This window comes from Eumetopias jubatus, unplaced genomic scaffold (genome assembly GCF_037043125.1).
Source record: "Eumetopias jubatus isolate StellerSeaLion01/CBP00866 unplaced genomic scaffold, mEumJub1_p1.0 scaffold_99, whole genome shotgun sequence".
Lineage (NCBI taxonomy): Eukaryota > Metazoa > Chordata > Mammalia > Carnivora > Otariidae > Eumetopias > Eumetopias jubatus.
Genome location: NW_028274905.1, coordinates 512,149 through 528,165, shown reverse-complemented (window position 1 = coordinate 528,165; position 16,017 = coordinate 512,149). Strand labels below are relative to the sequence as shown.

Here is a 16,017-nt window from a genome sequence, read left to right as displayed (position 1 = left end):
ACTTGATACAGTAGGCTGCCTGTTTTTGGAATCAGAAGAGGATTATTGAACTCTGAAAGGGATGCTGGTTGTGGAGGAAATTATTTCCTTGAATAGAAAATTCAGAAAAGGGAATAACAGAGACAGAGAGTAAGTGTAAGTGGGACATAGCATCCTTGCTGCGTATATCAAATCTGACAACAAACCAAGGGACCGTGTTCCCACCTTTCAAAAGAAGATACTTCCATAGTTCAAAAGTCACTTCCACGACTTTGATTGATGAATGTAAAGTTGGGCACATTTTATATCCAATCGATCTGTAGCAGAGTATTTAGATATGACCTGGAAGTATACATTTTTTGCTAATATTTTGGGTGATTGTTTTTATATTCCTGAATTGAACACCATGAGTGGGTGGTACTGTTGAGCTGACTGTTCACACCAGTGGCTTTGTGGAGGGCTCCCCTTCTAGCGTGGTCATGTTCGCTTCCTTGGGCAGCCTGTTCCTTTCCTTCTGACCCTGGCTAAATACATTTTTTGTAAAGGAAAGTAGCATCCCTCATTTATAATGGTTTGCCTCTGCTGTAGACAGCTTAGTTTGAAGAAAAAAGAAAAATGTGGTTAGTAGAATGGGACCAGCTCTTGTCTTAAATAATACCCTTACCGGTGACAGAAGGCTGCTTGGCCTGCCTCAGCATTCTCTCCTTACCTCTGACCAGGTACCAGCTGGAAGATGAGTCTGCCCATTTGGATGAAATGCCATTAATGATGTCTGAAGAAGGCTTCGAGAATGATGAAAGTGATTACCACACGTTACCACGAGCTAGGATCAGACAGAGAAGAAGAGGACTAGAGTGGTTTGTCTGTGGAGGATGGAAGTTCCTCTGCACCAGGTTTGTGATCTCTTGCTGCCTAATTTCCTATGCCCTCAGGTATACAGTTAAGGTATTTAGAAACTCGGCTTCTAACATACTTATTTTTATATCAAATAAAGAAGACACTCTCAATAAAATGACATAACGGAAAGTGTTAAACATTAGTCAAAACCAAACATTGCTAATCAGAAAAGGACAGAATGCCAAGGTCACTTTCTTTTTTTAAAGATTGTATTTATTTATTGGTCAGAGGGAAACAGAGAGCACAAGCAGGGGGAGCGGCAGAGGGACAAGCAGACTCCCCGCTGAGCAAGGAGCCTGATGTGGGGCTCGATCCCAGGACCCTGGGATCATGACCTTGAGCTGAAGGCAGACGCTTAATCGACGGAACCACCCAGGCGTCCTCAAGTTCACTTTTTTCATGCGACGTTTAAATGTTTAGAAAGTGGAGAAAGATTAGTGGTTTTGTATTGATTGCATGGTAGAGTCAATTCTGGTCACTGTGTCAGCATTTGTAAACCGTGCTCTCTTCCATCTTCGGTCCTGCTCTCATCCAGAAAGGCAGGTAGGGGCCTGTAAAATGCAGTTTAATAATACTGTAACTCTGTGTATTATGGGCCTGTAAAATGCAGTTTAATAATACTGGAACTCTGTGTATTATTTGACTCAAATGCTTTGACTTGGAAGAAGATTCTTCAGTAAATTTAACCAGAAAGAAACAAAGGTAAGACCTGCTCATATTTAAACAAGTTCACTGGTGGTTGAGATAAACTTCATCAGCTGTGCTCACCCTTGACTTTAGAGGCTGGTCTGTGAAACCACACTCTGTGTCTAGGACACTTGGCCATTGACTGTCCTCCAGCCCTAGGGACGGGTAGAGCAAGATTTCAGCTGACTGATGCCAACATAACTTGAGTGGGGTATGTCGAATAAATTACTGCTTTGATAGTCTTTCTGCTCTTTAAAGTTTGTGGTCAGTGCCTTTCTTAACCATCATGAACTTAGATCCCTTTGACCATAAAAGAGATACAAGTCATTGTAGAAAGATACCTTATATATCATCCTCATTATCTCTTTAGAAGTTTGTAAAAAGATGTTTTTACAACCAATTTGATTTTGGGGTCGGCTCACATAGTGGTATTCAAACAGTGGTGTGTGGACTCCCAGGGACTCTGAGGAATCCCTCAAAGAGATCGACCACGCAGAATCGGGAAGTGAGCCTGAGCAGGATTTAGGCTTATCACCCCCTCTCAGCTTCCAATTAGTGTCTGTCTTTATCTTTCCTGTATATTGTAAGCTGTTCATATGAAGAAGCAATTTCATGGCTAAACAAGGCTTTAGAAATCACTGACTTGTGTTATTAATTTTTAATGAGTGAGACAGTTTTTTCACAAAACATTTTCTAGGTTAAATAGCCAATATTCCTGGAGTATTCTTTGGGGGTACTTAACCTTGTCTAGACTTAATTCCTTTTAACACTTGCAGGGCTATGCAGAATTGTTTTTTCTTGTGTCCCTTGTGATGCTTTGTGCTTTTCAAGGGGTTTATCTACTTTCAAATATATAAATTCCTGTAATAGAAAATGTATGAGGTTCTGGAGGGATGTCACATTTTATTATTCCTGATATTGTTAATTTATCTCTCCCTTTTCCCTGTTAATCTTGATAGGAGGTTATCAGTTCTTTTCAAAGAGCCAAACTTCTGGTGTTGTCTTTGCTTTTGAAATTTTAAGCTTTTATCATGAAATAAATCCAGACTTGAAATAAATTCACTTTTATCTTGAAATAAATCCAAACTTATAGAAAAGTTGCAAGAATTCCTCCTATGCCCTTTGCCTAAGATCACTAATGTTTAATCTTTTGCCACATTTATTGACCATTCTCTTTATATCTCACTGTTATTTTCAGAGTGATTTCAGACGAGGTTGCTTGTTACCTCACTCCTCTTTGATCTTAGTGTTCCGTGCATGTTTCTTAGGAAGAGGCTATTTTCGTACATGGCCACCAGGCAGTTGCCACGTTCAGGAGATTTTGCTCTGACACAGCTCTGTCTCCTGCCCACAGAGCACCCTTCCTCTCTAGGCTGGCCTGGCATTTAGGTGGCCATCTCCATGAGCCATCTCCATGAATCTGGAGCCACTCTTGCCCTAACTTTGTCTTGCATTCCATTGATGTTTATGGGAACTACACAACAGGTATTTTATAGAACATTTCAGGTTTTGGTCTGTCTGAGGTCTCCTCGCCATTAGATTCAGGTTAAACATTCTCTGGGACACTGTATGAGTGACACTGTGTCCCTCTTAGGATGTCTGCTTCCTGTGTCATTGAAGTCTGGTCTGCCCTTAATTTTTTTCATACTGAGTTTAACTTGCCTTTCTTTTTCTGGCTTCGTTAGATGGATTCTCAGGTCACCAGCATTGTACTTTTTTCTTTTTTAAAAATAGATGCATTTCAGTTTTGACACATGGTATTATTATTACTATTTAGTTCAAAATATTTTGATTTACATTGCCATTTCTGCTTTAGTTGATGTTCAGTTTAGAACCATGCTGATTAATTTCCAGTCAGGAATTTTCCTGATTATCTTTTTGTAATTGACTGTTATCTTTTTTTTTTTAAAGATTTTATTTTTTATTTGAGGGAGAGAAAGTGAGAGCAAGAGAGAGAGAGCATAAGCGGTGGGAGAGGGGCAGATGGAGAGGGAGAAGCAGACTCCCTGCTGAGCTGGGAGACTGGAGACACTGGGGCTGGATCCCAGGGTCCTGAGATCATGATCTGAGTTGAAGTCAGACGCTTCATGGACTGAGCCACCCCGGTGCCATGTGATCGACTTTATCTTAATTCCACTGTGGCCCGAGAACATACTTGGGATTTTTTTCTTTCAGTCTCTGTAATGTGTTGAGACTTACTTTATGATTCATCGTATATGGGCAGTGTTAGTCAATTTTCTGTGTGTATTTGAAAAGAATTTGTCCTTTTTTGTTGACTGTGTTGCTCTGTGTTGCTTTTTTTTTTAAAAAGATTTTATCCACTTATTTGATTAATTTGTTAATAGTCTTGTTTGAATCTTCTGTATTCATATTCGAAGTTTACTTATCAGTTACTGAGAAGCTTGTGTGAGTCTCAACATCTTTGAGGATGTGTCTACTGCTTTAAATTATGTCATTTTGCTTTATATATTTTAGAGTATGTTATTAGATGATGCGAGTGTAGGGTTACTAACTCACTGTTGGATTGATCTTTATCTGATAATATTTCTTCTATGTGGGCTCATAATGTCTATCTTCAATAGACATTATGAAATGATACCAGCTTTCTTTATTTTTATTTCTTTATTTTAATTCCAGTTAGTTGACATGCGGCGTTATATTAGCTTCAGGTTTCCATACGTCACCCTGTGCTTAACACAAGTGCCCTCCTTCATCCCCTTCACCTGTGTCCCTCCCCCACCCACCTCCCTCTGGTGAGCGTCCGTCTGTCCTCTGTTATTAACACTTGTTTCTTGGTTTGTCTCTCTCTTTTGCTCTCTCTCTCTCCCAGCTTTCTTTGATTAGTATTTGCATGGTATATGATTTTCATCCTTTTACTTTGTTTTATTTAAAAAAAAAAAACTTTTCTGGCGGCGCCTGGGTGGCTCAGTTCGTTAAGCATCTGCTTTCAGCTCATGTCATGATCCCAGGGTTCTGGGATCCAGTCCCACATCAGGAGCCTGCTTCTCCCTCTACCCGTGCCCCTCTCTCCTGCTCATGCTCTCTCACTCCCCCCCTCTCTCAATAAATAAAATCTTAAAAAACAAAACCTTTTCTTTTGAAATAATTACAGCTTTACAGGAAATTGCAAACTTAGTATAGAGGGGTCCTGCTTATCCTTCACCCAGTTTCCCCCAGTGGTTGCATCTTTTTTTTTTTTTTTTTAAAGATTTTATCCATTTGTTTGAGAGCGAAAGAGTGAGCCTGAGGTGGGGAGGGGCCGAGGGAGAGGGAGAAGCAGGCTCCCTGCTGAGCAGGGAGCCCCAGGTGCAACTGGATCACGGGACCCCGAGCCAAAGGCAGCCGCTTAACTGACTGAGCCACCCAGGCGCCCCCCAGTGGTTGCATCGAACCAGAAAGTTGATGCTGGTATAAACTGTATATAGTTCACTACGTTTTACTACATGTGTAGGTCTGTGTAACCACCACTGCAGTAAAGATACAGAACTGTCCCATTACCGCAGGTGTCTCCTGTCTGCTGCCTTCTATAGTCATGTTCTCTCTCCTACCCCAGGCCCTAGCCTCTGGCAACCACTAATCCGTCTCTATTTCTATAATTTTAATTTTGAGAATGTCAAATAAGTGAAACCATTCAACTTGTGATTTTTGGAGATTGGCCTACTCCAGTCAACACAGGGCCCTTGATAACCACTCACGTAGTTGTATCGATAGTTTTTCCTTTTAACTGCTGACTGGCATTCCAGGGGATGGATGAATGTTTGTTTAAGCATTCACCTACTATAGGACACTTAGATTGTTTCAAGTTTTTGGATGTTCCAAATAAAGCTGCTATGAATCATCATGTACAGGTTTTTTTTTTTTTTGTATGGACATAAGTTTTCCTCTCTCTGGGCTAAATGCTCAGGAGTGCGGTTGCTGGGTTGCATAATAAGCATATGTTTAGTTTTTTATGAAAGTGCTGAACTGTTTCCCGGAGTGGTTGTACCATTTCACATTCCCACCAGCAGTGAAGGAGAGATTCAGTATCTCCTTGTCAACCTTGTTGTCGCTGTTTTTTATTTTAGCTGTTAGAATATGTGTGTACTGACAGCTCTTTGTGGCCTCAGGTTGTTTGCATTTTCTAAAGGCCTAGTGAGGTTCACTGTCTTATTTGCCATAGGCATGTCCTCTTCAGTAAATGTGTCTGTAGGTCCATTCTATTTTCTTCTTGGTTTGGTTTTTTTTCTGGTGAAGTTTTAAGAGTTCTTTATATATTTCACTTGTGAGTCTTCTGTTAGGTGGGTAGTTTGCAAATATTTTCTTCCATTCTGTAGCTTGTCTTTTCATCCTCTAAGAGTTTTTCCACAGATCCAAAGTCTTTCATTTTGATGAAGTCCAACTGTTTGTTTTTTTTCTTTTGAGCACTGCACTTTGATTGTCACGTCTAAGAACTTTTCACCCAGCCCTGTGTCTCAAAGATTTTCTTCTGTAAGTTTTATAGTTTAACATTATTTAGATCCTTTTTGAGTTACTTTTGTACAAGGTGGGAAGTTTTGGTTTAGATTTATTTTTTGCCTATGTATATCCAAATGCTCCAGCACCATTGTTGAACTGCTTTTATGCCTGTGTCTCTGGTCATTTGGCTGCACACGAGTGGGGCTTGTTGCCTGTATTGTCCCTTCGTCTGCCCTGCTAGTGCTACCCAGTCTGGAGAACTGTCTCTTTATCTAAGTCTTCAAATGGGGTAGGTTGATTCCTTGTATTTTATTCTTTTTCAAGATTTTCTTAGCCATCTAGCTATTAGGCCTTTCCATAGACATTTTAAAATAATCTAGCCCAGTCTGTAAAATCTTTTCAGGGATTTTGATAGGAATTATGTTTTACCTGTATATTAACTTGGGGGAAATGACATTTTATTGTGTTGAATCGTCTAGATCACGGTTTACCTCTCTCCATTTATTGAGAACTTTGACCTTTTTATCAGCATTTTGTAGTTTTCAGTACACAGGTCTTATACATGTTCGATTTATTCCTAAGTATTTCTTCTTCTTTTTTTTTTTTTTTCTTTTTCCTTCTTCATGTTTGTAACTGGTATTTTAAATTTTGGTTTCCACATGTTCATTGCTGGTGTATAGAACTAGAGTTGGATTTTGTGTTTGTCTTGTATCCTATAGCCTTGCTAAACTTACTGTTAGTGCCAAGAGTGTTTGTGTAGATTCCGTGTAATTTTCTACTTGGACAATCCTGTCATCTGCAAACAGTTTTATGTCTTTGTTTTATAGCCTGTATGCCTTTTCTTTTCTTTTTTTGCCTTATGGGTCTGTCTGGAACATACACTATTATATGGAATAGCAGTGGTGAGTGTACCTTCTTGCTCCTTGTTCATAGTCCTAGAAAGCTTTCAGTATTTCACCATTAAGTATGATGTGAGCGATGGATTTTGTTTTTGTTTTTTTTTCCTAGATTGCTCATCTAAAACTATTGACAGTTTTCTTAATTAAAATCTATCTTGTATTGGGTTAGTGTCCATACAGACAATCCTGTCAGATTCAGAAGCAGGATCTGGAGATGGAGGTTTCAGTGTCCTGTTATCATTGGGATTAAGGGAAGCCACACAGAAGGATGACGTTTCTGAAAACGTCAAGGGACATGTGGTGTAGGTCTTTGAAAAATAAAGGAAAGGGACACCTTGGGGGAGAAAGACAGTTTTGGGAAAGCAGACTACTGTCCATCCTTTTAGGCAGGGGGAAGGGTAGGAGTGGAAGAGTGAAGTGGTGGTGGAGAGGATGACTTTTACCCTTAGTTGGGAACGTGGGGTCATTTGAGTGGGGAGGCGACGGGGATTCAGATGAGGACTGAGAACGTGGGAGAATCGGTCGTGCTTTGGTGGAGAGATCAGTCACCGACGACGGAAGGTCAGTAGTCGTGCATTTGTTTGGAATCCAGTGTCATGTTAGGACTGTCTGTCCGTGAGAGAGCCTGACCTGTCGCAGACTTGGCAGTGGAAGTGTGGCTGTGGGAGCTGGGGGTGGGGGGTGCCCAGGGCTGTGAACCGAGGAAAGAGCTTGCAGCAGAGGAATCTGGGTGGAGCCGCCATTAGAAGTCATCTTTTCATGGCTGTGGTGTGCAGCTCACAGCTGTGTGTCCTCCACGCGCGCAGGGCGAAGGCATGAGTGGGAGCCGTCCTGCCGGTGCTCTTCTCCGTGGTACGCACCTTCTTCGGGAGCTGGGCGTCCATGCTCAGCACTGTCTACAGCCAAGAACTGGAAAAGTCCCTCTTGTGATGGTCTGGGGCCAAGCCAGAAACTGAACCAAGGTCTCCTTTGACAAACCAAAGCCCTTGCTCTTTGCTCTGTGGTCTGGGAAAAGTGCTAGGGTGAGGAGTTGTGCTCCCAAGAAGACTAATCCTGACTGGTGTCTGTAAGTGGATAAAGGCCGGTCTCGCCATCCTAAGGGGAACCCGGCATGAGGATCGCTGGAGTCGAGGAGGCTGAGAAGCTGTATCTGTGTGCATGGAGAATCACTGAATGAATGCTACAGGAGCCGTCAGAGATGGCTGAAAACACAGAGGAGGTGGGCGTGGGTACTGACAGGCACAAACTCTGAGGACATGGACCGTTTAGTGTTAATGGTGTGGACTCTAAAATTAGGGGGCTTGTGTGCTATGGAAGTGGTACTTAATCCGTGCTCCCAAAGAGTTGCCAACAGTTACGGACTTTTAATGTTAGGAGTCTTTTCATAGTGTTGAAAACATTGTTGAATTTATTTTTTGAAGGTTTTATTGATTTAAGTAATCCCCACACTCAACATGGATCTTGAACTCACGATCCCGAGATCAAGAATCACACGCTTTTCTGACTGAGCCAGCCAGATGCCCCCATTGTGGAATTAATTATGTTTGGTCTTTTATAGCACTTTGTTTTTACCAAATGGAACATAGACAAATTTTGGATTTTATTTGTAATATATTACTTTTTTTTAAAGGAAAATGTTAATATTCCAGATGTAGATGTTAGCAAAACACCCATGTTTGGGGGACATTAAAACAATAACACATAATAGATGTGTATATAAACTCTTTATCTCTGTAAGTGGTGATCGTGTAGATAAAACTAACTGAACCGTGTTGGTGGGTTCTAATCAGTCTGTATGGCACTGACGTGTGTCTTTTTTGCTGTACGGAATAAGCAGTGATCCGGGATATTGTCGGCGCGCTTCTTGTTCAGTGCTATCTGCCATACTGAGAAATTACTGTTTAAATTAAAAACTGCACCTTGGGTGCCTGGGTGGCTCAGTCGGTTAAGCGTCTGCCTTCGGCTCAGGTCATGCTCCCAGGGTCCTGGGATCGAGTCCTGCATCGGGCTCCCTGCTCGGCGGGGAGTCTGCTTCTCCCTCTGACCCTCCCCCCCTCATGCTCTCTCTCATTCTTTCTCTCTCAAATAAATAAATAAAATCTTTAAAAATAAATAAAAACTGCACCTTACACAACAAAATTGTACATCTAACAACTTAGATTAGCTTTATTTTCTTAATTTCTTACAGATTTTTATTTTTGAGTATTTGTTACTTTTTTCCCCCTAAATGTTAGGCATTATAAAATACAATGTTTATTAACATTATTAGGTGTTGGATCAATGAGTAGGAGATACATAAAATTACTTAGTTTAATTGCAGGAGGAAATGTTGGTGAATATTGCAATAAAGGTAGGTAGCAAATAACAATAATGAGTTGTAAGTATTTCAGTGTATTTCTGTTTGTAGACTCCAACTAGTGAGGCTTATTTTAAAATTATTCTTCCGAGTTTTAGCAACTGAGTGGGCTTTAATTTCTTCATGGCTTAAAAACTGCTTTCTCATTTTTATTATTTGGTAAAAATTGCAGCTCTGACACATTGAAATTTTACTGTAATCTGCCCTCTAAAACTTGGACTGTCCTTCCTGTGAGTTCCTGTGATGCACGTCGATACGCTAGTTCTCTGGGGCTGGTGGTGGTGTCTTTCTCAGGAGACTTAGATTTCACTTCTTACCAAAAGTCACTCTGTCCCTTAGGAAAGTGGAGCCACTGAGTGCATTTTCATAGGAACAGTGGGGTGGATAGGTGGGTCGGGGGCGGGGGCGGGATGTCAGATACCGGAACTGTTCCTGTTCTTAGTGGGTCTCTACACTTTCAGGGAACCTGCAGCACATTTGCAGTGCAGAAGCATGGGGAGATGCTAATCTTTGAAGAAGATAGTAGGCTGTGCCGCTCTTGGTAACCATGGGTACCTGTTGGATAGCATAAGTGTCTAAATTTGGTTGTGTTGGGAAGAAGGCTCTCTAAAGTTTGGGAGTTATATAACTATGGCTAGTTAAAGCTTTAGGAGACAGGATCTTGGTATATTAAAGGTACTTTATTTAATATGAGAGTATTACTTTGATTATAGAGGCCTTTGTGAAAAGCTGCTACTCCTACAATGTTGTAAGGAAGAGTACACTTTGTGCAATATTGGATTTAGTGTCACTTTGCCTTGATGATGGCAGGTGACTTATATATAAATGGGGAGTGTCCCCTGAGTGATCACACATTTAGAAAATGCTCCGTCTGCATGGAAGTATTATGAGCTGTGGCTCCTGGTTATTTTCTCCCACCGTCTCTGAGGTTCTCCCTTTCCGTATCAGTATTTACCAGTATATTTTACTAAAAAATTGTCCATAATTTTATTTTCCTGCTTAGCTCTACAACTTAGTAAGGCTTACATTTACTTTTTGGGTTACAGATTTTGTTTCGTTTTGTTTTAAATGTTTGGTGTTTATGCCCTTTACTCTTTGCATTCAAGTCACCTGTCTTCCTTTCTGGTCCTGTTTTCTGTCTGCATCATCCAGTGGCAATTCTGGTGGTGCTCCAGGCTTGTAAAACCTCAAGCGTTGTATTCATTTAATTTTGTGAAATAGCGTGTGATTTGATTATGGCTAACGACAACTTGCTTCTGTGCTTGCATAAGCAAATAATTAGTAATAACACTTTTGTTTCTTGATAGTTCTTAGTAGCAAAGTGTTACAAATAGTTGAGTTACCTCTCGGAAGTCTGGGGATCTTGGGTTTTTTTTTTCCCTCTACCAGGTTGTAGAGAAAAAAATTAGTAAACTGTTGAGTTATATGTGTTTTTAGCCCCTGGTATTTAATTTAGAGTTTATAGCGTGGAAGCCTTTGGAACTTCGTGGGTCCTCGGTTGCAGGTACAGCACACAGTGTGTTGTGTTGAGGTTTTTCTTCTGGCTGTGGTCTGCAGCGTTCGTGTGACGCACAGAGTGGTTTTGCATTTATAGAGCCTTTTGCCGTAAACTCGGTAAAATTACGTTTCCTAAATTTTGTATTTATTTTTCACACACTTAATTTTGCCCGTCTTCTCTTTCATCTTAGATTTGTCTGACTTGTGTACATTAAACTGTCATATTAGGCAGTTAGGTGTTTCAGAACAAGAATTCGTATTTGAATACCTCGCTGGAGGATTTTCGCCGTCATTGCAGCGCTGAAGGCTTGTGTCTCATCTGCTGGACCTGCTGCGCTGCGCTTCCCACGGGCAGCCCTGCCCCTGACACTCCCGTGACGTGGGAATGGTCTAGATCTGTGGTGTCCACTGTGGGAGCCAGTGGCCAGGACGGCTCTCGAGCCCTTGAAATGTGGCTAATGTGACCGAGGAACTGGGCTTTTTATTGCACTTCATGTGAATTCGTAGGAAAATAGTCACGTGTGGCCGGTGGACGCTTCGCTGGGCAGCGCAGGCACGGACCCTTGTTGTGCCAGAAGGAGAGTTGGAGCCGGCGGAGTGTGACTCAGGGCGGCTGCGCGGTGCCGGCCGCGCCCCGCGGTGCGCCCCGCCCCCCAGCGCGCTCCGTCCCATCACCCGCGCTCTCGCGCACGCGCACGCAGCCCCTCGAGCTGCTGGGCGCTCCTGTGGCGTCTGTGCCGGGCGTTTGCCGCGTTCTGACGGGCCCGGCCTGCCGTGGGGCGGCGTGAGCACTGCGCTGACGGGCAGCGCGCAGTCGGGCTCTGCTCTCCGCTCTGCCCCCGCCTGGTTGTCTCGTCTCAGAGAAATCATGTACCTTTCCGGCCTCCCGTTCCCGCCTGTGTAAAATGTGTGAGTCTCCCGTCGCTGTGGTGCCGCCGCAGGTGTCGGACTGATTACATCCCGAGGAGGGCAGAGCCCCTCCGAGCTCGCGCGGCGTGTCTGTCTGGTGCAGCGGGACCGGAGGTGTTCGCGCCTCAGGAGAACGTGTTGTGTGCAACTAGTAAGAGGTTGGCGATTCAGAGCTGCCGCCGGGAAGGACTGGGGAAGGCGCCCCTGGAGCGCTGGGCTGTGCGGGCTGGTGCTGCGGGGAGGGGTGCGTGTGGGGCCGCGAGGTCTGCCGGTGGCCAGGGGAGTCGTGCTGGAGGGAAGAAGCCTCGCTAGAAGCCTGACCTTGGGGCAGGCCGCGTGGTGAAAGCGACAGGAGGTGAGAAAGAGTGATTTGAAGCAGATTATATTGTATTTGAAGCCTTACTTAAGTTTTTGTTTCATTCAAGCATGAGCAAGATCACATATCCCTGATATTTTACTGAAATCTACTTAACCCTCCCCCCCCCCCCCCCGCCGCCAACAAAAGGCAGTAAAGGCGGGAATACGTACTGTGGCAATCTTAAATCGCTTTAACAATATCCTGGTTTGTAACTGCTGGGATTTAAAAGTATCCTTTATGTGTGGAGGATGCTATCTGTTCTTAAAAGTTGAAGTGGGATGGGTCCTAGGGGGTGGTTTAGAACCGACCTGCTTGGCTGTGCCCCTGGCACTCAGGATTGCCATCCCAAGGGAGCTCCTCAAGGTAGCAGTGCTCCCAGTCCTGCAGGCGGGCGAGAGGTGGATGCCCACACCTGGAGGGCACACTCCTGTCCTTCCGGACTGAAGATTTTCTGTGCACAGCTAAGAAATAGGCAGAGATTCAGTAGAGATACACCGATTTCAGTTTATAGGATGCCACCGTGGGTGCTATCCAAAGTAAGGCGACTTCTGAAGATTGTGTCAGTGTGATTGGAGTAAAGGGCTAGTGCGCCCTCCCCACCTGCCGTGGAAGACATGCAGTGATTTCAAGATGGAAGTCCTGATATGCCAACTTCATTTTATAATCACACCTCCTGAGACTGACATTGTCACACAAAATTTCATGTTAATTTTTCAGCTGAGTCTGTCACAGAGTGAAGTTCAGAGCTTCTGCCTTTTGCTGCTGGCTTGCTGGTGTAGCCCAGACTACACCTAGAAGATACAGTTCAACAACCTGCCTTCATAAGCCATTCTACGTCTCCTTCTGCAGTTTGGAGATTTGAGCAAAGCCAAATTGTTAATGCTGAAGTTTAAATTCACGATTATTATTTTATGCTTAGTTTAGGCGATTTTGATACCTTTTCACCATTTTCTTAAGTATTTTGAGAAAAGTTTATTCTCTCTATCCAAACATAATGGTTTGGATGTCCAGGAAGTGGAAGTGTTTGTGCTGCTGGAGTCCTGACACTATGGCACATGGACGGACTGGAAGATAGCTTTGGCCCTATCCCCTTAAACATCAGTGTTCTTTCCCAATGTTGAATGGAGCCGTAAGTCTTAATTTTTTATTAATGCTACTAAAATAGTCCTCTTTAAGAGAGGAAAAGAGTGATTACCTGAGAGAGTAGATGTCCGAGGACCTTTGTCATCGGATCACTGAGCGGTGTATTGAGAATTGCAAACGACACGGCTCTCCTTTTCTCCTCATAGAAGAGCATTGATTGCTTCAGAAACTTAACGGTTTTGTCAGTGAGAGGGTCTAAACAGGGAAGATCATTTCCCTGAGGTTCTAGAAGTCATTATGCACTCATACAAGTCTCTTTCAGTGTTTTATGTCAAAGTTATTTCAGTATAACCTATTTGAAGATAACCTTTACAGATTAACATTAGATATGCTTTCGGTGTCTGGTAAATACAGAAACAATCAGTATTGGCTCTAAATATGTAGCATTAATTTAAACATTTTTTAAAAAGCATATATAACGAGTGTCTTTTGTTTCATGCAGTTGCTGTGATTGGCTGATAAATATTTGTCAAAGAAAGAGAGAACTGAAAGCTCGCACGGTGTGGCTTGGATATCCTGAAAAGTGTGAAGAAAAGCGTCCCAGAAATTCTATAAAAAATCAAAAATACAATGTATTTACCTTTATACCTGGGGTAAGACTATTACATTCTTAAGAATGGGTTTCATATCAGACATTGCTGGCTCCTTTTGTTTTCACTGTTTTTTTTATTTTTTAATTTTTTTTCCCGTTAATTGTGTCCTGTCCAAATCAGTGACCTTTTGCTTTTGAACCATTTATGTTTCAAGTAGTTGTTAAATAATTCATGCGCACTTTTAATGGGTACATCATGAAGTTCAAGGTGAGAAAATTTATAGTTTGACTTCAGTCCTAGATAAATATATTTATATTATTGTAGAAATAATCAAGCCTAAATTAAATTAACAGAAAATAAGTCCTAAGTTTTGTTTGGAGGTGAAGTGGAATGTTAAGTTTAAAGCCTGCCAAGGAACTTCATGCTGAAAGTAAAATAATTTTTTATAGAAACGTGACTCAGTAACAAAATATCTATAAGCATTTATAGATAATATTTTCTACTTCACATTATAAATTTCAAGCCATGTTATGTTGTTATATCATTAGTTATCTTTAATTAGGTATTATGCTAGGTGTAAATAATGAAGTTTAAATATTTGATTACTTTTTTTGTTGCTAGTGGTATTTTTGGCTTAAGTTACAAAACTGAGTATGTATTTAGGATGATTGACTAATTTTTGGTTTTTGTACATTTCCTATTTTTATAGACCAATTTATTCGTCTTTCTAAAGGCAAAAGGAAGCTGGTACTGGTTATATTTCTATATCAAAGTTTCTGACACATTCTAGTTATTTGCTCTTACGCTCTTTACAAGAAAATGTCTTGGTAAAGTGAAATAAGGGCTGTTTTATTTTTCATGTTTTAATTTAAATAATCATGCTGATTTTATACTGGGCATTGATTGCCCCTCACCACCCTCCCCCATCCATCTAATAGTTGGTGAATGCTTCATATCTAATTAACTCTTTAGTAAAACACACAAAACTACTGTCTCCGTCATTAAAAGACAGCTCTTTTGTCAGGACAATAAAATGTAAGCTGTCTTTCAGGCAGATAAATATTCTCATCTTTCTTGAATGAAGTTACTGTTTTCTTTAAATTTTATTTTTTTTTTAAAGATTTTTTTATTTATTTGAGACAGAGAGAATGAGAGAGAGAGAGCACATGAGAGGGGGGAGGGTCAGAGGGAGAAGCAGACTCCCCGCTGAGCAGGGAGCCCGATGCGGGACTCAATCCGGGGACTCCAGGATCATGACCTGAGCCGAAGGCAGTTGCCCAACCAACTGAGCCACCCAGGCGCCCTGTTTTCTTTAAATTTTAAATACTCGCAGATTGGCGAAGCATTGTACATTTTCCTAAAGGTCACAGAGTTCATTCAGTAGACAACAGAGTATTGATTACAGTGGCTTAAAGCCCACAGTGCAGCCTCACTCTGACCAGAGCAAATCCCTGCAGCCCACCAGGATGGGCTGTGTCCTGAGAGCACCTGTTGGTGTGGCTGCACCACTGTTACCGTGTGAATTCTCGTTCTTAGATTGTCTCTTAAATTAGGCTTTTCATCTAAAACGTAGTATTTTAGAAACATTTGGTAATTGCACAGTAGGAATTCTATGCCATTTTTAGCACAAATGGCAATTTTTGAATTGCTAATAGATATAATTTATGCTACCTGAGATTTTAAAGAAATCACTGAGGAGAAAGAGCTTTCTCTCCTGCTGAGATTAATTTATGAAATGACTCAAAACATCTTTAGACAGCAATTGAATATGATTATGAATAGAAACGTGTTATCATTGTAGCTGATTTTTGAGTTGCACAAACAGCTGTATGGTAATGTAGAAAACTTCATTATATAAAAACTGTGGTTCCAGACTCTTTAAAAAGTCAACAATAAGTACTTAACCCATTGCTCTGCTCTTGTTAAAATTTCCATACCCTCCAAGTTGCATATAAAATGGCATCCAAAGAGATTTTGATTTGGAAGTTGCAAGGTTGTAAGTTTAATTGCAATGATAGTGTGCCGTTTGAATTATTCTCATCTATAAACATGAAATTTGTTCCATTTTGATTTTCAATTTAAATTTAATAATTTGAGAATTTGTAAATAGAAGTCTATTAATATACTGGCTCTTGGGTTTTCTTCCTTAAAAATAACTCTATTTGAATTAAAAAACAAAAACAAAGTTGCAGGATTTGCATTCCTAAAATTTTGTTGAAGGATACTTCTTTTGTATTTGAAAATATTATTGCAGATCAACTGCCAAGAGATTATAAAGAATATATAGGTCGCTGTCTTCCGGAGTTGGTGTGCAATTCACATACT

General features: G+C 41.4%; 1 protein-coding gene across 28 annotated transcripts in view; it reads left to right on the top strand.

Annotated features, from left to right (window-relative positions):
• The window catches only part of LOC114203516 (putative phospholipid-transporting ATPase IIB), an 80,109-nt gene that overhangs the window by 20,292 nt on the left and 43,800 nt on the right, over positions 1-16,017 (top strand). For 23 of the 28 annotated variants that reach the window (XR_015767421.1, XR_015767422.1, XR_015767426.1 and 20 more), the window contains 2 exons: positions 699-872; positions 13,602-13,752. Coding sequence is in view for 12 of the 28 variants with exons in the window: in XM_088020664.1 (XP_087876790.1) it covers positions 699-872; positions 13,602-13,752 (325 nt within the window). In the remaining 16 variants the exon portion in view is untranslated. The other 5 variants (XM_088020666.1, XM_088020665.1, XM_088020667.1 and 2 more) reach the window with 4 other exon arrangements.